At 40.1% G+C, this 23,253-nt stretch overlaps 2 protein-coding genes across 3 annotated transcripts in view; one reads left to right on the plus strand and one right to left on the minus strand.

Moving 5' to 3' along the window:
* Positions 1–677: 677 nt before the first annotated feature.
* On the plus strand, positions 678–9,755 carry MOCS2 (molybdenum cofactor synthesis 2). Its single transcript, XM_082723231.1, has 7 exons — positions 678–785; positions 1,711–1,832; positions 2,966–3,110; positions 5,706–5,833; positions 6,589–6,739; positions 7,606–7,729; positions 9,629–9,755. Exons 3-7 carry the CDS (start codon positions 3,013–3,015, stop codon positions 9,695–9,697), a joined length of 570 nt encoding a protein of 189 aa, XP_082579357.1. The 5' UTR covers positions 678–785; positions 1,711–1,832; positions 2,966–3,012; the 3' UTR covers positions 9,698–9,755.
* A 2,421-nt stretch (positions 9,756–12,176) lies between these two features.
* Positions 12,177–23,253, minus strand: part of ITGA2 (integrin subunit alpha 2) — a 110,654-nt gene continuing 99,577 nt past the window's right edge. For both annotated transcript variants that reach the window (XM_082723224.1, XM_082723223.1), the window contains exons 27-30: positions 22,305–22,418; positions 19,373–19,462; positions 16,544–16,660; positions 12,177–16,029 (exon numbers count right to left, since the gene is read on the minus strand). In XM_082723224.1, coding sequence (XP_082579350.1) covers positions 15,949–16,029; positions 16,544–16,660; positions 19,373–19,462; positions 22,305–22,418 — 402 coding nt within the window. In that variant the 3' untranslated portion in view covers positions 12,177–15,948. The remainder of the gene's footprint in view (positions 16,030–16,543; positions 16,661–19,372; positions 19,463–22,304; positions 22,419–23,253) is intronic.

Here is a 23,253-nt window from a genome sequence, read left to right on the forward strand (position 1 = left end):
TCTAGCAGACTTAGCTCAAGCCTCTGTGAAGCCTTCCTGTACTCCTCAGGTGACCAGCCCCTTCTCCTTACAACCCCCATGAAGTGTAACGTGTACCTCCAGTATTGCATTTGTTACACTGACTTACCATTAATGGTTTATGGCTGTCTTACATCCAGCCCTGTGAATTCCAAGGGGACCGGCGCCTAGCTTACATCAACAAGACTGTGTAAGCAATTCAAAACAGAGTTCTTGCTGATGGAAAGTTGGAAATGTTGAATGGATAGATAGCAACTGGACTAATTACTGAGCAGCTACTAAACCGGGAAAGTGTAAATCTGACACAATTCGAATACTATGATAAACTGAATGCTCTGCCTTTAACGGACATTAATCATAAGCCGGATGTCGGGGTAATAAGAAATGTCAAAGGCAAGCCTACAAGTGGGAAAGCCGAACTTCGGTGACGCAGGTGACAACTGTCCAGTAAAGACCGGTGTCTGCTCTCCCACACCTCGGCTTCTCATCTAAGAAGACAGGCATGAACGGCCAGCCCTTCCTGCATTTCGTGATACCTGTAGCTGAAGCTCACCACCGCCACCAGCAGCAAGTGAAAATTGAGCTTTTCACGGAGTCGCCTGCAGCTGGAACTCGGCAGGGCGAGCGGCGGGGCGGAGCGGCGGGGCGGAGCTAGCTTTGCGCAGGCCCCGTGTGGGCGGAAAGAGCCGTAAGACTGCGCCTGCGCTCTCAGTCGACCTGCTCTGCTTCCTCGGCGGGGACTGGACGGGATGGTGGTGCAATGTCAGGTAAGGGTGGGGCGCCCTCACAGGTGCATCTGACCCCTTTTCTTCCTCCCTCCACCGGTCCGGCCCTGCTCAGCCGGATCCTCATTGTTGCCACCTTAGTGGGACCGAGTCTTACTCCCGGTGCTGCGCCCACTACCACTGGTGTTGCCCCTCCGGGCTGCGGACGCTTTCACTTCTGCTGCCCGAACCAAGGTCAGGTCCTCTCCGCTAACCCCTGGTCTCCGGGGTGACGGCGTCAAAGGTTTCTAAAGGCACCTGCGACGTCGCCCCCTTGCTTCCATGATTATTCGCTTTGGCAAAGACAGTTTTCAAGTTCATGCATTTAACTGAGAGTTCTTGTGAAAAAAGGTGCTTCCTATATGCATTTGCAAACCCTCGATTATTTGCAAACCTGTGATTATTTCGTAGAGAATAATTTGCACACTGGGACAGGTGGGTTATTTAATTGGCCAGATTTCTTAGATACCAGGCTGACGGTATAGGTTTGTCTTAGGAAATACCAGTTTAACCTGTGTGTCAAACCCACCAGCCTTTACAAACGTGAGGGTATGTTGCATAACTTAATCCTTGGCAGCTAGGTTCGATGTAATGTGGACTGAATCAAGGGTCATATGACAACCGTGAGAGACGTGTCTCAGTTTTCTAGTTTTTTACTTTATTTGTGTAATTTATCTCTTGACTGAGACATCAGTTTACTGCTTAAGTGTTTATAAAAGGTGCTGTAATTTATGTCAAATGAAGAACGACTTAACCTCATGGTTAACTTGTAATTAACTTGTAATTATACTAACTTTTTTGGGGGTGATTTAATTATCTCTAACTCATAAAATTTGTCTTTGGTTAAAATAATTGGACAGAAAGCAAGCCCACCGAGACAGAAAAGGACTATTACTGTTACGTTAAAGGCATTTCTTCTCCTTTGCAGGTTGAAGTGTTGTATTTTGCCAAAAGTGCTGAGATAACAGGAATTCGCTCAGAGACCATTTCTGTGCCACAAGAAATAAGAGCGTTGCAGCTGTGGAATGAGATAGAAGCCCGACATCCTGGGTAGTTAAACCTTTGTAGAATACATATGATTAATACTTTTTAACATTGAAAAATATGTAAATAATTAGAGAAAAACACTAATTTTTATCCGTGCTTAATGTCAAAAAAGTCAGTAGGTGTTTTTTTTTTTTTTTTTGCAATTACTAATAAATTCTAGTATCTAAAAATGCATGATTTCTTAAAGCTAAAGATATTTTACTAAAAAAAAAAAAAGTATAATGAACTGGAATACTGCCAAAGGGCCATGAATATACTTGCTTTTATAATTTATGAAATACTGAAAATGTGGGTTCTGCATTTAATAACATTAAATAGAATTGTTACAAATTCAGTCAAAAACTTGTGTTTTATATTTTTTGTCTTTTTCTTTCTTTAGAGAACTCAAAGTAGAAATTTCTAAGATAAAAAGAAAAGTGAAAGCTCAGAAATCTTAGCTGCTGCTGAATCGAGTTTTCATATTTGAACTGGCCAAGCCACCCAGGTGCCCCTTTAAGCCGCTCTTAAAGTGCCAAAGTGCCCTGATAATCAATGAAATGAGGTGGAGCCTCTGTCATGCTTTATCTTTAGCCTTATACCTGTTGGGAGACACTTGGTCTTAAATGTTGTGTAGTCTTCTTCTTTTTTTTTTTTTTTTTTCTTTTTTTTGAGAGGGGGGAGATGATTGTTTAAATCCCAGAGACAATACTCATTAAAGAGTTGTTAGCAGTTTACTGTGTTCATTGTGGTGAATAAGTATGTTCTTCTAGGGATATGTACTTTCTCCGCAGAATATGAATTGGTTTAATTAGTAGCTTTGCAGGTGGTGCTTCATGAAGTAATATTTATTTTTTTATTTTTTTTTTAAAGATTTTATTTATTTATTTGACAGACAGAGATCACAAGTAGGCAGAGAGGCAGGCAGAGAGAGAGAGAGAGAGAGAGAGAAGCAGGCTTCCTGCGGAGCAGAGAGCCCGATGCAGGGCTTGATCCCAGGACCCTGAGATCATGACCCGAGCCGAAGGCAGCAGCCCAAACCACTGAGTCACCCAGGCGCCCCATGAAGTAATATTTAATGTGGTATTTTTAGTTGCAGCTGAGGAGATTGGAGGTCTACTTCCACACTGATACTTCTAATTATACTTTTTTCCCTTCAGATTGGCTGATGTCAGGAATCAGGTGATATTTGCTGTCCGTCAAGAATATGTCGAGCTTGGAGATCAACTCCTCCAGCTTCAATCAGGAGACGAAATTGCCATCATCCCCCCCATTAGCGGAGGGTAGTGCTTGTGAGCCACTTGGGTGTGTGCGACATGTTTTTCTTAACCAGTTTTGTGGAAGAGGATTACATAGATGATAACTTGCATAAGATTTGCTTTAAGTATATACTTATACTTGTAAATCTGTCTGCACCAGTAGAGTTCCTGCTGTAATAGTTGACGTAGACGGACTTATATGTGTCTTTGTATCATCTCTACATCTGTTCTCTTGTAAGCAGTTTAATTTTATGTCAGTTTGACATGTTTATTCTCTCCACTTAAAATGGTTTATTGAAATTTTATTATGTGTCAGGCATAGTGCTGGATGCTGGAGTATTAATATTCCTATTGTGCGGGAAGGAAAACTGAAATTCAGAGAAGTTAAAAACTTGTCTATGATCACATAGCTAGTAAGTGGCGGAGCCAACATTTGAATTCAGATTATTGGATTCTCTGTACTTTTTCACAAATTCGTTTATTAATACAGGGTAATAGCTCTCCTTGGTACAGAGGAATGTCAAAAAATTGCATAGTCAGGAAGTAAAAAGATCACTGTGCCTAACAAGAAAGCTTATCATTTTCCAGGTGTAAAGAAACAGCTTTATTACAATAGCTGTGTTGCAGGTGCCCTAGGACCCAATGCAGCTTCCCAAAAAACACAGTCTTTATCTAAGTAGGATGATGCATAAGAATATCTCTTAGTATAGTCTGGAGAGACAGAATGAGACTTAATTTATTGTCAACTGAAGAGCAAATAATGTAGAAATGAAAGATCATCCCTAATTAAAAATTTTTCGTATGTTAGGAATGAAGGAAAACTTTCTTACTGTGATATGGGCTTTTCTCCAAAGTCAACAGTAAATACAATACCCAATGGTAAAACCTTGGTTTCATTAAACAAAGGAACATACTAAGGATGCCAGTTTATTTTTTTCACCTATTTTTTTTCTCCACTCTGCTGGAGGGCAGTGCCCCCAAAAGTGAAGAATATATATTGCAAAGCAAATTGCCCATCAAACTAATAAAGACTGGATCTTTCTTAGTTCTACTATTTGGAAATAATAGAATTTTTTGTTAGATATGTGTTAGATATGTGTCTCAGTTTCACTGGGAAACTGGTCACCATAATTTTAGAAAAAATGCCAATTTTTTTGTGTTTGGAATTTATTCAGAAACTAGTGTGCTGCGTTAAGGTGTTTCTGTGTGTGTGTGTGTATGTGTGTGTGTGAGAGAGGATTAAAGGTGTTCTTTGGAAAGATTAGGAAGATTACTTAAACAGCATTATGTATCATTTGCAGGTGTTTGGGTTTGTATCATGTGGTTTTAGAAGCCATGTCATTAGAGAATCAAGTTGTAGGAATTTGGTATGGTTCCAAGTTCACAGAGCATAGACCATGTTTGGGTTACCTGTAAGTTCTTCTAACAATCTCAGGTGGCATGTACGGAAGGTTGAAACATCTTAGAATCCAGTGGAATGTGATTATTTGTGCTTTTCTTTTCAGTAGCTGGAAGAATAGGGAAAAGAGTGTTGGATTTAGTGAGATTCCCTGATTGGAATCACCTTGAATGAGTCCTTAACTCCTCTGAGCCTTCTTTCCCAATGTAAATAAAATCCCTCGGGATTTATGATTCTATCCAGACAACTCCTCCTGCAAAGTCTGACTTGCATGCCCATTCTCAGTCCCTCTGTTCCCTCCTTTGAACCCTGGGTTCCGGCCTCCCCTTAGGTTCTGGAGAACACCCTGGCCTTTCTTGTTCTAGAGGCTTTGCATTTGCCGTTCCTTCCAGTCTCCGCCTGGGGGTCTGTTCCCTTGTTTCTTTCCAGGACTGCTTGCTTATGTTTCAGGTTTCACTTTTAAATCCTGCCTCTTGAGAAAGAAGAGCATTCCCTGATGCTCTTACACAGCCGCACTTCCCCAGCATCCATGCTCTGTCTCAGAACCCTGTTTATTTTTGTGTTACTCCCATATATAATTTTTCTTTATTGCTTTGTTTCTCTATTCCTGTGTAGGCGCCTCGAGGGCAGGAGCCGGGTTTTTTGTTCCCTGGTCCTTGTCTAATGCATGAGGTTGGTCTCTTAGTGAGTATGTAATAGATGCTTGATGAATGAAATGAGAAGTGAGTGGCAGAGGGCTTTGTACGACATCTGGTGATAGGCACGCAGTTCATTTCCTTATTTCCTCAGTTACTTAACTGGATTATTTCTGGTTATGAAATGAGCCCAGTTCCTGTGGATTCAGCATTGCTTCTGTTCTTCCTGTCTTCTGTTTGGATGAGGAAAAAGGCAGCTTAGGTGTGGTGCACGGACATATAGTGGTTAGAGGTAACATGCGTGTGGATGGAGGTGTCGATGTCTGACCTATACCATGAAGGAAGATAAGAGCAGCAATTCCAGAATTTGGAATAGAGTGGCATATGAGATAGATTACATTTTAAGTGATCATGTTAATGGTAAATTCCTTTTTATATCCTGCTTGATTGATTAGAGACATTTATAAACATGCTGAGTTTTGCTAAAATTTTACACTGTATTTTTATCATTCTATCACATCTAGCATATGAAAAATATTTGTTGAAAAACTGTAAGTTGGGTGTTTTGCCTCTCGTACCCATGTTAAGGTTTATTACTCTCTTCTAGGGAAGATCTGAATGAAGTTGAAGAGAACTCTAAAGATATAATAAAATTCACTTCTGAGCAGCTGTCCATAGATGAAGTCTCACAGTTGGTGATTTCTCCACTCTGTGGTGCAGTATCCCTCTTTGTAGGTGAGTTGTCATTTTCACAGGTTTTGTTAGGCTGTGTAAGATGAGAAATTAGCAAGTGTTTCCCATGTTCAGGGTTAATAGAGGATTTTAAGGTCCTGAGAGCCGTAAGCCAAGATTAGCCATGGTGGTGGGTAGAAATTTTTTTGGTTCTTCTTTTGTTTTAGTAATTTTCATTACAATGCCTATGTTAAAGGCATTAAAGGAGTAGGATAAAAGTCATTATTAATAGGGAGAATTCTGTATTTTCCAAATATTGAGGGGGAAAAAATGGTGATGATACTAACTTCATGATAATCCTTGAAACATGTTTCCCATCTTGGTTTGTCCTATAAGTATTTTTAGTCATGCTTGCCTCGTCAGTGTCATTTTATTTATCTTTTTGATAATTCTTTTTTCTTTTTGTTTTCCCCCAAAGATTTTATTTATTTATTTGACAGAGCTCACAAGGGGAGAGGTAGGCAGAGTGGGGAGGGAGAAGCAGGCTCACCACTGAGCAGAGAGCCCGATGCGGGGCTCAGTCTCAAGACCCAAGGAACATGATCTGAGCTGAAGGCAGACTTAACATCCAGACGTCTCTATTTTTTGTTTTTCTAACCAAGTCCTTGTTTTTAGAAAATTTGAAAGCATTTTTTAGACAAATGGGTATATGCTGCCTGTCTACTAAAAGATAATCCTTTTTTCTATTAATGTGTTATTTCTCTTGTAAGGAAAAACCTTATTTTAATATTATTCTTTTTTTTTCTTTTTTCTTTTAGGGACTACAAGAAATAACTTTGAAGGGAAAAAAGTCATTAGCTTAGAATATGAAGCATATCTCCCAATGGCAGAAAATGAAATCCGAAAGATCTGTAGCGACATTAGGCAGAAATGGCCAGTCAGACACATAGCAGTGTTTCATAGACTTGGGTATGATTTCCTTTAGCAATTTAAAAGTTAATTGCAGTTGTTTTCCATCTTTGTACCAATTCTGATTCTGGAATCTTCCATAGGAATCCTGTGTTACCATGAGAGGAAGGTTTGTGTATGATTCTGGCAGACAAAGTGGAGACACTCTGGGTGTTACATTGTAACATTTGGAGAGTGGCTGATGCCGTAACAAAGTCCAAGTGTGCCAAAACTGGAAGGCCCAGCACAGATGGCCTGTGCTAATGTGTGCTAAAGTCCTTAAGGCCTTTTAAGAATTGTTTCATAGTTTGCACTCAGTTTGTATGACAAGTCTGTTAATAGATTTTTTTTTTAATGTAAATGCCTTTGAAGGTCACTAAATTAGTTTGCCTTTTCATACCACTTAGAAGAGTGGAGTTCCACGCTTTAAATAGAACCTAGCAATAGGGACTCCATTCTGTGATATTCCATTAGTTGTTATTTTATTATTAACAATTATAATTTTATTAATAATTTTATCCATTCTGTATTTATTTCTGTTTAATATTTTAAACTCTACATTATACTCATGCAGTAAGTTTGTGTCTCTAGGCATTACCTGGCACTGTACCTTATCCAAACCAGAAACAGTGAAAGGTCTTTTTCTCAGTGCCCTTCAGACAGGTTTAATGGATCAATACTAACAAATTAGCCCAGTCTCAGCATCCCCTCTGCTGAATGCAGTTGGGATCAATTACTGTTTTTTTAACTAATGTGGAGGTTTATGAAAAACAGAACTGGATGTTTAGTTGTAAGAATGCTTTACTGGAATTTTTTTCCATCTGTTTAGTAGCTTCTTTAACTAGATTCAGAAGAAATGGCATTTTTTTTCTTTCATTTTGTCAAAGCTCAGTTCCAGTGTCAGAAGCAAGCATTATCATCGCTGTGTCCTCAGCCCATAGGGCTGAATCCCTCCAAGCTGTGAGCTATGCCATCGATACTTTAAAAGCCAAGGTGCCCATATGGAAAAAGGTAAGAAAATAGCTATTTGTGCCATTTGGACATGATTTTTCTTACAGATTTTTAAAAAGCTAATGAGATGTCATAAAGAGCCTCTATTCATGGGTCTTCCCTGGCTCTTTAGAGTCATGCGTTCTTTATCTGTGAACTAGGGTGTTTATGTAGTGTTTCCTTCTGAAGGTTTGTTAAACATGAAAAGGACATGCTCCAAAGAATGCATGGCTCAGATTAGGCCTCAGTAGATGGTAACAGCTAGAATTCCTAGTTGGGACTGCTCCATTGGTTCATATATGAATTCATTTTCTTTGGATTAGAATTCCCTTGAATTTCTTTTGGAGAGTGGGAATAATGCATGGCTATTTAGGCAATAGCTAAAATAGATTTCTGAAGGCAAAAGAGCAAAGAACTCTAGAATTTCTTCTTAGGAAAATGAAAGGGTGGGGTATTGCCTCTTTGGAGAAAATGCATAGTGAGTAGATTTTTAAAATAGAGTTAGGAAATTCTAGCTCATTTTATGTCAACATATCAAACCAATCAAGAAGAGTAAACGTCTGGTCAAAAAAGACATTCTGAAGGGATGAAAAGACCCAAGTCCCTAATTTCTTCCCTGGTGTAGTAACAACAGTGGGATTATTCTGAATTCTCAAACTTGTAATTGCAGTTAAGAGTCTAGAAATGCCTGCAGCATTTTGGCTGGTAGCAAAGCTGAGGAATGAATTAACTGCTCAGATCAGAAAGCCAGACCAGAGGACCAGAGGGTGAGTCTTTCCTAGGAGCCTACCATCTCAGATAGTTGTGGAGATGAGCAAATGGGTCTCTGACACAGGGCCTATGAAATTCAGTACCATATTTTCTGAATAAAAACTGAAACCCGTTCTTATAAGGGGATGCTAGTGAAGCTCAGATAGATGGCGGCTTTGCTATGAACAAAGCTGCCACAATTTTGATGGACTACCTGAGCTTGTTTCCTGAATAGAGTGAGGTAGGAAGAGCATTCTACACTGAATTGTGAGCCTGGGTGGCAGAGATAGTTTTCTTTACAAGGGAGAAGGAAGGGACAGCCCGCTGATAGAAGGTAAATGAGAGGGTAGGCCTCCAGAATAAGAGAGTGGGCAGGAGTTGGGGCATCCTGTCCTTCTTTACCTTACCTTGAGGACTAGCTGAGCTTTCTATTTGCTTTTCTGTCTGTGGAGGGTGAGAAGGGTATACAGGTATTCAGAGGAAAGTCAGATTTGGATTTCTGTCCCTTAGGAATAGAATTTGGCAGGAGAGTGAGAATAGTGATACATTCTTGTTCCACTCCCTTCCAAGAAGTACCTAAATTCTTGTGGGGTTCTAGTCCCACCTGTGCTGTGATGTCATCGGTGATCTAGGCAACAGGTAGGCAGGTAGGTGGGGCACACACTCACAGTTGTCAATAAAGTGAAGCCCAATCTACTTAGAAACTAACGTGGGTGGTCACTTAATTTCACCCCTAATGCAAATACCCCTTTTGCCTACAGAAAAACATTTAGAAATGTTGAAGTAGTAGATATGTTTGGAAAGAAAAAAAAATGTTTAAAACCAACCATCTTTCATTTTCCCTGCATGATCTGCTCAGGTGGTCTCCTGACGTGGCCCCAAATGGAATTGTTAATTCCATTTTGTGGTTGCACCTTGTCTTGTTAGGTTTTCTTGTGTATTGTTGTGTAAGGACTTGTGTTAGGACACCCACTGGATTGGGAGTCCTTAAATGTAGGGAGCATGTTTATTCATTTTTCTACACTTAGTGCCTTATGCAAATGTTTGTTGGATTGTTAGAAGAGTAGCAGATTTAAATAGATGTAATTTTTATTTCCCTGAATTATTCAGATGTAGTTGAATTTATTAAGCCACTCTGTTTTGTATATCTGTTGTGATTCTTTTTTTCAGGAAATGTATGAAGAATCATCATCATCCTGGAAAAAAAACAAAGAATGCTTTTGGGCAACTGGTGATTAAGTCACACATTTTTTTTTAAGAGTACTAAAATTAAATTTGGTAAACCTCTGTCTTTAAACACATTTTTATTTTTTTCTCCAGAAGCTAAGACAGTTTAATGAAGTACAGACTCTCATGTCATACCAGTAACATGTGACAAAAGGGAGACAAAAAATAAGTGGGTGTTCAGGATGAGGGCTTAGGAGGAACCAGAGATAGAGGAAAGGCTTTAGAGAAAAGGTGGGAGAGTCATTGAAAGGTGAGGAAAGATGCCTGTGGTAGACATACTGTTCCATGAAGTAGGAAGTTCAGTTTACTTATGTTTTAGTATTTTTCAATGAGAACTAAAAAGAAAAGGATTTTGTTTTCTTTGGCAGTAATAGTAGATGGTCAGTGAGTGAAGTATTTTGTGATTTTATGGATGGCTTTGTCCTTTGGTTATGATATTAGAGTCACAATATATTTCAGTTTGTTTTGAGAAATAGTGGTCAAGAAGCCAGTACTTTGAGTCTTGATCTTCAATCCCTGAATGAACCTACTGGAGAATTTGAAAAAGAGTTCCTGAATGTCTGACGCCAGCTGTTCCTGTGTTTTCCACTGCTACATCTGTCAACCATGCCAGCTCTCCATTTCTCTTGGACTGCTGCTGTGGCCTGCTGACAGTCCCCTGACAGTCCCCTGCTGCCATTCTTCTGCCTCCCACTGAGTCAGTCCCTCAGAAGCTCCTGAGAGCCAATCCCGTTCTAGAACCCCACAGCCCTCACTGTGGCCTATAGTCTGTGATTGGACACCTGCCTGCCCCTCACTCGCCCCACCCCCGCCCTGCCCCCGCTTTTGCTGTGGCTTATTTTGTCGCAGGGCCCTTACTCGTTCCTTTTTCTAGAATGCTCTTCCTCCAGGTATTCCCACAGTCTTCTTCCTCATTTTATTTCAATCCCTGGTTACATGTTACCTCCTCAGAGAACCTTCTCTGACTATCCTATTTCAAACTAGAGTCCTGTTCCTTTACTCTCCCTTCCATCTTATGGCCCTCAGTGCTACCTGATGGACTATATCTCGTGGTTTTCTCCATCACTAGACCCTAGACTTGTTGAGGTCAGGGAGTCCTGTCAAATTCCTGAGCCCTCCCATGCACTGAGAAGTGCTGTTGGTGTTAAGTATTATGCCCCAGATTAAACACACTGGACATATGTGTAGCTGTCGCACTTAGAGTTGTGTGAGGGTGTCTGGCTGAATGCATGAGTGGGTTTCCCCTCCTCCCCTGCTCCCATACTGTGACATCCAGCATAGTCCCTTCACGCTCTGCATGGAGGTTGTGAGAGGTCTCAGAAGGTGGGAGTGGTCTGTGATGCAGTTAGTAGCTGACCCGCCAGAGGGCAGTAGAGCCAGGGCTGCAATGTTTATAGTCTGTCTGTTCCTTTTCTTTTGCATAGAACCGCAATTTCAACTTAGCCTTTTAAGTTAGGAGTGGTTCTTAGATGACAGCTTTTAATAGGTACCTGAGTTTAAAATATTGAGGGATTATGATAGGATGAGGATGGAATTTTTTAAAATGCTGTTTATAGTTTTTAAAAAGTGACATAGAGTAAGTAAAAGGAATTACTTTAAAAAAAATGAGTAAATATACAATTTTCCAATTTGGGACAAATTGGTAGCCTTAATATTTAGATCTGTTCTGTGATAAAACTAATGTTCTTTTTCTTCATAGTTCTATTTTAATGTACGATGCATACCCACTCACGGGTGGTGGTAAGCGGTAAGCGGCCCTGACAGCTTGGCTCACCAGAGCTGAGATGGGCAGAGTTAAGGGGAAGGCGTTTGACAGATCACCCGATCTGGGATGGGAGACATTTGTGCATCGATGTAGATGGAAGCACGTGCCACCCAAGCTTTGCATTCATGTGCCATCTGTGCAGTGAGGGCCAGTTGGTAAGCTTGCTCTGTATCTTTCGTAACACGTCATAACTTCAGCATATTTAATCCTTAAAATAATTAAACCCTCCTGCTTACTCAAACCTAAACAACAACAACAAACAAAAGAAACCTTCACATGACTCCTTTGGCAAGTTGCAACAGTTTGCCCAACCTTTTTTTCCCTCTCTATTCCAAGCAACATTTTATTTCAAGAGAGAAGTTGTACTTCAGAGCAGGGCTTCTCTCAAACTTTAGTGTGTAATATAATGGGAGTCATCTCGGGATCTTGTTAAACTTCCCACTGGCATTCGGTAGTTCTGAATGGCACCAGAGATACGCATTTTGTAACAGGCTCTGGTGATGCAACGCTGCCTATCTGTGGACACACGTTTAGAGGCAAAGTTTTACACCTAGTCCCTAAACCATGAAGGTAGTTTAAAGGTTCTTACAGAACATCCTTTGGTCACTGCTAGTAACTTAAGAGATTAGATAACAGCCTCACTCTTTGCTTACTTTGCTTCAGAACTGATTCAAGACTCCATGGGGGTGTGCAAGATAAATACAGTGAAATACACTAGCCGCAAAATTAAAAGTCCAAAGTAAGATCACTTTATTTTCAGAACGATTTTAATTATAATTCAGTAATGTGGTATGAAGATTGGTTTACAGTTAAATAACATTTTTCTTGATTCTCATACTTAAAGAGTTTTTCTCATACTAATGTTGATCTTTCAATTTGATTTCTCAGAAATGAATTATATAATTTGAACATGCATACATTTTTATATTTTTGGTGGGGAGAAAAAAGGCAAAACCAGTTAATAAAAAAAAAATTAACTGTACTTATCACATCTTAAAGATTCATACTTTACAGGAAGGAAAATATCAAAGACAACTTCTCTTTAAAAAATACATAATTCTAACATAGCTGTGCAGTATATACATTTTTATTTTGACTTTATCTGCCAAAATCCAGTACAGATGAAACCATCATTTTATATTTACATATGGCTATATTTTCATTATTTAAGGTTCAAAGATGGAGTTAACATTTTTATTTCAAATTTTACCCTCATGTTTATCTTTTACCTCTGGATGTTTAGTCTTTCAAATTGTTTAAAATGTGTATGGTTAATGTACATGAAGGGCATAACCCTGCAAAGTTGTGAAAGGGGATATTTTCTGTGTGCAAACTGAACTAGCAAAGATGGGCCAGGGTGCTCAGTTTGAGGGATCCCCTTTCTGTTTAACGTCTTAGTTGATGAGATTTTTTTAATATATTAACTTATAGCTGTATCTCAGAATAGATAAATACATTATGAAATTACACTTTTTATAATAGCTTTTAGTATAATCACTTGCGTGACTATGGTAAATTGGTTTTAGTTTTCTTTTCACAGTTAATAACTTCTGTTTTATAAGAAGAACTGCGCCAGCTAGGAAAAATTTCTTTCCAGTTGAGAGTTCTCCTTTTGCTCCTAAAATGAATGATGTACAATTTCAAGTCTCAAGGCAGCTTCCTCACAAACTACTATTTTATAAATGGCTTGTGGGAGCTGTGCATGAAGCAACTGTTTTTAATCACATTCTATAGATCTTAATCTATATACCATTTATGAAATGGAAACTTTAAGATGGTAACTTATAAGCCCCATATTATACTTTTAAAACAAAAGTAGGGCTGAATAGGAATACATAACTCTTTTTTTCATGCAATGGGCTTTTTCTTTTTCTTTAATTTCTTGGATAAATACTCGCCTTTGCTTAAAAGTGCTTGAGAAATACTCAGTAGAGCCACCACCTCAAGTTTTGATCTGATAACAGAAGTTGTGTATTTAGGCCACTTGCTCTTGGTGTAGTGGGGTTCTCAGTAGGTGGGGGGGGATTCTGCTTCCTAGAAGGTGTGATCCAATGTCTGGAGGTATTTTTTGATTGTCACAATGTCTGGTGGATACCAGGGCTGCAGAAGGTCCTACAACACCCAGGACTGTCTCCTGCAAGAATGGATTACCCAGCCCCTCGCATCAGTAGCACCCAGGCTGAGAAACCTTGCCCTAAGGTAATAAATGGTACAGAGACAAGTGGCTAAGTTTTTAGTTTGGAGTAACCCAGCTACTTCATGGAGACAATGCTGACAAGGTAGATTACCTAAGCCATGGCTTGGCCAAAGCTCTCAAACTCGCCATGGGTATGTGACCTCAGGTTAGTGCTTCTGTGAGAAAAGTGGGGCAGAGTGAAATGGAAGGAATGACCTGCTAGAAGTCTTTGTGTAGCGCCCTGAAGAACTAGCATGTATGTGTCCAGTAGTTACATGGTTTATTAAATACTCTATCAAGTTAGTGATATTTCTCCTCTGCTCTTTTAAAGAAGTTTTGGACTCAAAGTCCACACGGCTGTTAATGAGAACTGGGTCCTAGCACATCTGGAGAATACCATGTTTTTGCCATAAACCCCTAACATTTTGTGGCTAATTTTGCCCCCTAGTTTTGCTTTGTCAAATACAAAAATAAATCACTGAAGATAAATCACTGAAGATAGCTTTAGGTAGCTCACTGTGGAGTTGGGCCAGGAGGGAGGTCAGGACCAGGTGCACCAAGGCGTATACCTGTTTTCAAAGTCTGGTTTTTGGAGGATTGTAATTACAAGAAATTGAGGTCATAGACTTTTAAAGCTAAAAGCACTGCTGCTGAATTACAACCTGGGCTTCCCATTTTCTAATGAGGACACTGAAGTATAAAGAGGCAGAGTGACTTGTCTAAAGCTTTAGGTTTTTATGTCAGTTTCTGTCATAAAATAGTCTCTCTGCCTCTCTCCTAGTCCCTCCTGGAGAATGTGTGGGCTCAGAAATGGAAAAGGAAGTGCAGAAGGAGAAATGGGTGGTGCATCCCCAAGATAGTCTATTTACATCAGTGACTGGGATGCTTGTTAAAAAAACAGACTAGTGGCATTTATCCCTGTTGAACCAAATAAATGTCTCAAGGGTTGGGACCTAATCTAGCTAGGGAGCAATCTTGCCTAGATGGCAGTCATTCTTCTGGAAGTTTAAGTCCTCCGGCAACACACAAACACAGAGGATGAAACCTGCTAATTAGGTGGTTGCCATTATCTCCTTGTAGTTCCTTGCAAATTCTTGAGGTGTTTTTTTTTTGTTTTTTTTTTTAAACTACCTTCTTTATGCTGCTTGAAATTCCAACAATTAGAAATTTACTCTGGCTTATTTTTCTAACCTGTTTACCAATAAGTGAAAATAGCTTCCTGGAGTTAAGGGGATTATTCATGTAAGTATGTGAGATGATTTTTCTTCCTCATACCTGGTGCAGAGCAGCTGCCCCCAATGAATGGGGTAGCTGGTCAAGGGCCAAGGGAACGTGGTTAGCTCCGGATTACTGGAGAGGAAGGCATGCCTCGGGGGGCTTCTAGAAGATGGGGACACCTGGAGTGGGAAAAGTGGTTTCGTATGGAAGATGGGAGGATGCCGAAGGCAAAGAAATTACTCCTCTCCCCAAAATACAAGCTAGGTCCCTTCCAGCCAGTCAGGTTAGCCAGCCGGGCATCCTGAAGAAGAAAGAAAACTTCCTACTTCCTGGAGCGTAGGCTGGGCCTCTAGCAGATAGGATTATACCGTAAATGTTGTGATACTACAGATTTTAAACACAGTTTTATGCTTTGGCCTCTATACTACTACCCCTCTCCACACTTAAATGGAAGTTTTTTCTCCAGAAAGCATACTCTCAGCTCCTGCCAGGTATCCAGGCATGTTTTGGTAAGTACCTCCTGGCAAACAAGGGACTGAGAAGGCAGCTGCAGGCCAGTAGCGAATTTTACCCTACTTTCTTAAGAAACTTATCACTTATCACTTAAAATAACCTCTATGGCAGCTTTGGATGAGCAGCAGATGAAAACCTGTGTTGTTTTTCCCCCATCAACATCAGTATCCAAGCTAATTCTGTATCTGTGCCAACCAAGTCCTTCCACTTTGGTCATTACGGTTTAGAAACCATTTTTAATGGTTGCGGTACCTCGCCCCCCCCAATCGGAGAAAGGTTATATTTTTCTTTAAGACGTCTCATGATGGTAAGCATTTCATGTTTCTGACACAACACATGTTACAATGTAAACTCTGGACCAGCCAGTGGAAAGATCACTTTTCCCACGTATAAAATAAGTCTTACCCTTTATACTCCTAGCCACCCCACCCCCCAATTTCTTCTTTCCAAACTGACCTGCAGTTTTCGTAAAATATCAGGCTAGTTTACCTATTACACAAAAAACATTGGGATTTTAAAAAAAGAATCCATTCATGCAAATTGCAAACCCAGGGTGCAACACTGTCCATAGACTGTGGAGTCGGGGGGAGCTCAGCTGTTGAGTTCTGTGGTCTCGTCAATCTCATCCGCATTTTTGGACATTTTTTCATATTTTCTTTTGAAGAAACCAAGCTGTAAGATGATGATAGAAAAATGTTACCACCTATGGGCTATTTTGTTATGGTATCTCCCCCTCCCCCAGTTGGCTGCCCACCGGAGCCCCTCTGGGAATCTCTGGGCTCTGGAGAGAGCTTTTCAGAGAGGAAATCATTCCCAGGGAGTTGAACTGAATTCTGAATTGCATAAAGTTAAAATTTTCCAGGGTCTACTTATTTGCAGCTGAATAAAACATTCAGGAGTCAGGATGTAAGGCAGGCTTAAAAAAAAAAAAGTACATGTATATGTGTATATATACATACATATGTGTGTGTACACACACAGACACACACACACCCAAGACCGGAGATATAAAATCCTTACTGATTGTTTTCAAGGACAGAAGGGAGAATTTGCAAATGAATTTGCATTTTCTTTTCTCTTAGGATGGAGGAGGTACTATATAAAACTTAAGGCTACTGTTTGATAAGGAAATTCAAGACAGATGTCTTTAGGAGCCCAATGTTTTCAAATATGAAAATTTTCTTACCTTCCATAAGACCGCAACCAGAGCTAATAGCAAAAGGATTCCAGCAATTACACTCCCTACTATAACTCCAGTTGGAACTTCAGCTTTCTCATGGGGTTTCATTATCATGATGGGAATCTGTAAATGTATATATGCAATAGTTAAGTAATTGTAGCACCGAGAAAAAGTGAGATGATCTAGTCAATTTCTCTAATTCTATAAATGGTGGTCCAGAAAGGTGACATGACTCACGCATGATCACATTCCTCAGCTAAACGTTGTGCAATATAATTTCTAGAGAAAATGCTTCTTCACAGTACAGGCAAGGAATACAAATTTTCTAGTTTCCTCTCTTTTTTGTGTGTCTGTATTTAGTGGGTATGTCACCTCTGACAACCTCAGATGCTTTATTTATGAAATAGGAACTTCGGTTTCTGGCATAGTCTCATCGCCAAGTGACAGCATTTGGAGTCAGTCTTGGAGAGGGGAGACGAAGACCAAACAAATTAACAACCCCAGATCCCTTGTGACTAAGCAACAGCAGCTTTGTACTAGGATCCTAAGTATTCCTTTCACTTAACTCACTCAAGTTATTTGATATGGATTGTTAAAAAGTGGAAGTAACAGCTCAGGCTGACCTTTTTCAGTGATAAACTGTCCTTGAGGCTACTTATGATTCTTCATGTCTGCTTTCTGGGAATCTTTGTGACTTTGTAATAGAATGGCTGCTCTAAGAGTTCTAATGGTAAAACTGTATCATCCATATATAAATCTCTCTCTCTCTCTCTCTCTCACACACACACATATATATTTTATGTATTTTTTTTAATTGCAGAAAGAATCGCTGCCATTTCCTCCACAATTAAGAATATTAAGAGCTGGGGCGCCTGGGTGGCTCAGTGGGTTAAGCCGCTGCCTTCAGCTCAGGTCATGATCTCAGGGTCCTGGGATCGAGTCCCACATCGGGCTCTCTGCTCAGCAGGGAGCCTGCTTCCTCCTCTCTCTCTCTGCCTGCCTCTCTGCCTACTTGTGATCTCTCTCTGTCAAATAAATAAATAAAATCTTAAAAAAAAAAGAATATTAAGAGCTGCATTTTGGGGAAAACAAGTTGACAAAACCCAATTTATTGATTGATTTAACACTGTTACAGCGGCAGATGTGCTGCTTCTTGTCACAGAATTTATGAGTTGGCTGAACTTTGTCTTGCCTTTTGGTAATTATTTTTCTTTTCATTTATATTTTTGAGAGCTAAAATAAGGTTTTACAATTTAGGAATAAAGTAACTGAATTTGTACTTTACTGCTTAATGGCAGTCATACCTTTACTGTCCATTCCAGAATTTCCCAGGGTGGGGTCCATGGATTCAAAGGGATCCACAAGTATAAAAATTTTTGTTTCAGATTTTTAAATGGACTGGGATTCAAATAAATTTAAGAATCACTCATCCATCTATAGGCATATGCCAGTTTATTATCTGGATTCCAACTATTATTCAAAAAATTACCCAGATTATTTGGATTCAAATATATTTTCATAGACAAGTGATAGTTGGCCTTTGGTATTTATCAGTATTGATAAGAGAAAACCAAGAAAAGATCCAAAGTGTTTATTTTAGTTGTTAGATAAGTTAACTAAACATTGAAATTAATAATATTTTCTAAAAAAAAAAAATAAAGACCTCAGCAGATGTTCAAGTCTGAACACTACATTTTTCTAAAATGAACTTTTAAAATATCTATAGTACTGCTAAGTTCATAGTACTTCGAATTTGAAGTCCACATTTCCTTTGGCTCCATTTCTAATTTTTCCATGCCCTAGCCTCTGAAGAGAGGGTGCGGCCCTTTCCTCAGGGTGGTACGCCAGGAGCTGAACAGGATCCTTTCTCTTGGAATCCTTTTCCCTGGGACTGGGGTGGGACACCAGTGCTGAGAGTCCTACTCTCAAGGATTGAGAGAGGTCCAGAGTTCAGAGGCCATTGGCTTTTTAATGGCTACAACAGTGGACTGAGGCCAGCTACCAGGCTGGTCTTGGGGCAGAGTCTTAAACTGGGGCTTCCAACTCTTAACAAAAGCATTGGGAGGAAAATGCTCAGGGCTCTGCCAGCAGATTCGCTGAGCTTGGAAATCCCACTATATCTAAATATGGCCTATTCCAACCAGAGTTTCAGTGCAAAGGAAAGTTGTCCTGTGCCAGCCCTTGTAACAGTGAGCCTTTGTTTTCTCTGAAAGTACATTTCTTTGCAAGACTTTTTTTCTTTTTTTAATCAAGGGGAACATTTATAGTTTTCTAGACTATAAGAACTAATGAATGGACACTTCACACAGTGCCAGTGTCTAGCTATAAGGAATACTAAAAAAAAAAAAAAAAAAAAAATCCCCAAACCCTCTAATAAATGCTTTATTTATTAGGCATACTTAAGCACTTCTATTTAAACAATAAAATGTGATTCGAATAAGCATGACTTGAATGTCCTGGCCTAAGATGGAGACTGTGCCATGAGAGCAAGTAGAGAGAGGAAGAGCTAGCAGGCTGGTTGAAGCCTGGATTAGGGAGCCACAAACAGTAGGAACCCCCTTTGTTGTGCCTTGCAGTGGACTGTCCCTTCTGATCCAGCTTCACCGGGGTGGGGGGCAGGGGGCGGGCGGGGAGTGTGGAGGGCAAATACATCACTGAACTTTTGAGTAGCAAACAACTTTGCCAACTAAGCCTAATGTAATAAACCTCAGGTTTTTAGAGTTTCACTAAGAAACTCCTACAGATACATAGGTGAGAAGAACCACTACTCTTAAAGTTTCCAGAAATAAAGGCCTGTCAGAGACTAGTCCTGCTGGGGTGACAGGATGTGCTTACCGTGACTGTATTTTCTTCGATCACGTATATCTGAGGGTTATAGGTGTCAATTTCTGCAGATGCTGTCAGCTGTACCGTCTGGAAAGTTGACTGGAACATACAAATAGATTTTATCCTCACAGAAGTTAACACACGAAACTTTGGCATGTTTATTATTTCCCTTCGGAAAATGACAAGAGCAAAAGGCACCTATGAAGAAGCCCCAAGAATCTTTGTGTTCCTAAATCGGTGATCTATGTGGGACCGCACATGGGAAGCAGCTGGGGAACTGAAAACATGTGGATTTGGGGGCCATTAATAGCAGATTAAACCAAATCTTGGGTGGGTGAAGTTAAGGCATCAGCAGATAAAAATCACTCTCTCTCCAGGTGATTCTAACTTGAAAATGGCTGAAAAACAGGATTTAGAAATGAAGTTTTTAATTGGAAAAGATCATGGTTCAGATTTTTAAAAACTTTGTGAAGTTTGCATTATGAGGGAAAATGGCAGGCTTGAGGTCTTATATAGTTCCCTGAGTAAGTCAAATAATGGAAGCTTAGATTAAAAACAGTAAAAGTACACTTGACCATGCATGACACCCTGCACCTTTTGTCAAGCTACATAATGAGTAATAATTTCAGGTTTCCTGCTCTAAGTGTTTCTATAAAATACTGGATTTGGGGCCAGCATATAGGAAGGACACATTTTATACTGTTACTGGTAACCATGTAATATGAAATAGCTTTACATGTATTCCTGGATCTAGTTACAGAAAAGGGATTTTTCAGTGGATACATTATTGATGTATATTTTGGTTTTTTCTGTAATGCAAATGTTGGGACAGATGTTTACTTTGAAATAGCATACAATGGCCAGGTTTGAGAACTGCCTTTCTATGCTCTGGCTACTAGGATTCAGTTTTTCTGGTTACTAAGGCACATGTTTCAACATACTCCATGAGGTAATCTGCTAAATGGTATCTGGGAGGCAGAAAGAGAAGGCATATCCAAAAAGTGAGCAATTTATTTCCTTTCCCCGTGCTCAGTGTGATTAGTTTTAATTTTCTCAAGATGGAAGATTGCATCAGAAGTTAAGCCTGAACCCTTGTGTCTTAAGCACATATTGTTGGGGAAACATTCATAGTATTGATAATGGTTTCCTTTCAAAAGAAAAGTAGCTGTTGAGTGATGCTAGTGTCACAGCCCCAGTAGACTAAAAAGAATTTCTGCACAACACTGCAATCACTTTATGACAAAATTATGGAAATGTTCACTTGCCGGGTGGAAGGCACTATGCTAATGGACTCTAATACAGGAAATGAGATTTGTATTTCAGACGGGATCTCCTGGGTGGCCTAAGAACATCCATTTGACTGTTGAAATAGCTGAAAACAAGGTGGGAATAAACATTTGACCTTTCGTGGAGGAGGAAGATGTGTGGAACTCGACAGACAGGGACTCTCATGGGGGTTTTTCAGCTCATCCATAACCACTGAAAAAGCATAAATACGCTTCTTCAGGAATTTGCTCCTAGAAATGAAAATTTGCTCCTGACAACTTTTGGGAAGGTACTTTTAAAAGTCGTACAGTTAAAATAGTGTCGTTTTAAACTCAAGAAAACCAAATGCTTTTTACAGAGCCAGCATGATTGCATTTTGATTTGCAACAGTCAGTTTTCCTTCCCAGCTGGCAGAGGTTGCTAGGAAAACATTTGTTCCTCAAATCCAAGGAGACAAGAACCAGTTGGTGAAGTCTGGCACCAAACTACATCAGCTGGGACAGTGGTGTAACTCGCCGCATTCTTCCCATCTAACGGGGTTTAGAGGGGTCCGAAAGGCTTGCAAGCGAGTATACCCAACAGCAAAATAAAAGCAAGCAGGAGGAAAACCCAGTTCCTCTCTGCTACACTCTCCCACTTCTCTCTTCCTCTCCCTGCCTTTCATTGTTCCTCTCTCTATTAGGTCTTTATCCAAGAATATTGCTCATATTTTGGTTCCAGGGACAAGTTTGGAGGGAACTTAGTTCTCTAATCCTAAAATCCCATAGCAGGGAGAATGGGGTTGTTGGAGAGCTCATGAAATGGTTAGAAAATAGGGACTAGAGTATGGTTAGGAAACACCTTGAAGATTCATGATTTTTTAAAATAACAAGAACTAAGAGGACCCCTGGAGGTTTCAGACTTTTTTTTTTTTTTTTTTTTTTTTTTTGCTGCCTCGATCAGAGCCAGTGTTGAGAAAATGAATAGCTAGCTACTTACACAGTCAGCTTTAAGGAGCCCTGTCTATCCTATTTTTCTTGCCAGACTGAGATTTTGGCTACTAAAATCTCAGCTAAAGGCAGATATTACTCCTGCAGAGTCACACCTGCCAAATGGAAAAAACACATTGTTTTGACACTTTCTTCAAACTTTTCATGAGATGGCAAGGACTTAAAAAAAGATGTATGTACACTGGACCTTCACCAGACAAAGGGTAAGACAGGAGAGCAGAGAGTTCCCATGGCAAGATTCATCTACGTGGTGGGCTGAGACCGGTCAGCCGCAAGCTCAAGGAAGGAGACAGACAGGAGTACTTTAATTTGCGCGTGTTAGAAGTGACTAGGAAGGCAGAAATGTCAAGGGCACGAGGACGAAGACAAACTAGATGGCCCACTGTGCCCCAGGACAGCACAGGGGATCCTGACAACATCTCAGACATTCTGATGTAGTAGGGAGGCATGGAGTCTATGAAGCTGATGCTTTACAAGCACCCCAGGTGATGCCGAGGCACAACCAGGTTGGGCAAGGGAAAGGGAGCAGAAGCCTCTTGCCTTCCAGAGTAAAATTGCTCTGAGTCATCTGGGCATTGCTGATATCAGCCAGAATACTGCTTTTGTCAAAGGGTATGAACTGACTGAGAATGAAACTTTATGTATCCTTGCTATTGATAAGCCCAACACATAAAGCTTATACTTACTGCTGCAAAAGTCCCGTTCCAAATTCTGGTCGATACGTTGAGGAAGTACTCTCCTTTGACCTGAAGGTCTTTCAGCCAGCAGGTAACATTACTGCACGAAGCCGTTCTGCAGTTCTTTCAGGGTAGAGTCAAAGGTGAAAGGAAAGAGTTAGTACGGGCTTAACAAAGTAAATGCTAAAATTTTACGGCGATAGATAAAACTTAGTGCTGAGAAGGATCTAGGAAAACAGTCTCCTGAACCTTCTAACCCTTCTTCAGGAAGTTGTGACCCTAGGCTCTAAAGGTAAAAAGGGCACACTCTTTGGCCCAGCCATTTTCCGTCTATATGGCTGTTACCAGAAATGTGTGGACAAGAGTACGTCAAGCCTACTTGTGGCATTACTATTTCTGAGAGTAAAAGCACCCCATCCCCCCATGAAGTTATTTGTGTTTATCTGTAAGGTACCAGTTAGGTAAATTACTGAATGTACATGCACAAAACGCAGTGCAATTTAGTCATTAAACATAATTGAAAAGATATATTTTTTAGATGAAAAAAGAAGTTGACGGTAAATAATTATGGTTGCTAAGGGTTAGGGAGGAGGGAAGGATGAATAGATGGAGTGCAGAGTTGTTTTAAGGCAGTGAAACAATTCTGTATTATCCTCTAATTGTGGATACACGTTATACACTTGTGAAAACCCATAGAATGTCTGACCTCCGAGAGTGGACGCTAATGTAAACTATGGGCTTGGGGTGATTATGATGTAACAGCGTAGGTTCATCAGCTGGACCACTCTGATGTGGAAGGTGATTTGGAGAGCGGGAGGCTGTCCACATGGGGGGGCAAAAGGTAGTTGGGAAATTTCTGTACGTTCCACTCAGTTGTGCTGTGAATCTAAATCTGCTCTAAAAAATTAAGTCTATTAAAAAAATGCTATATTGACATATTTTTAAAATTTTTTATTTT

Source organism: Mustela nivalis (assembly GCF_964662115.1).
Source record: "Mustela nivalis genome assembly, chromosome: 3".
NCBI classification, from domain to species: Eukaryota; Metazoa; Chordata; class Mammalia; order Carnivora; family Mustelidae; genus Mustela; species Mustela nivalis.

Excerpts from the sequence above, each read along its gene's own strand:
- MOCS2 (XM_082723231.1), top strand. The coding sequence starts at position 3,013 with ATGTCGAGCTTGGAGATCAACTCCTCCAGCTTCAATCAGGAGACGAAA. Across the intron at positions 5,834-6,588 it reads TGCAGTATCCCTCTTTGTAG|GGACTACAAGAAATAACTTT; the intron begins GTGAGTTGTCAT and ends TTTTTCTTTTAG. Across the intron at positions 6,740-7,605 it reads GCAGTGTTTCATAGACTTGG|CTCAGTTCCAGTGTCAGAAG; the intron begins GTATGATTTCCT and ends ATTTTGTCAAAG.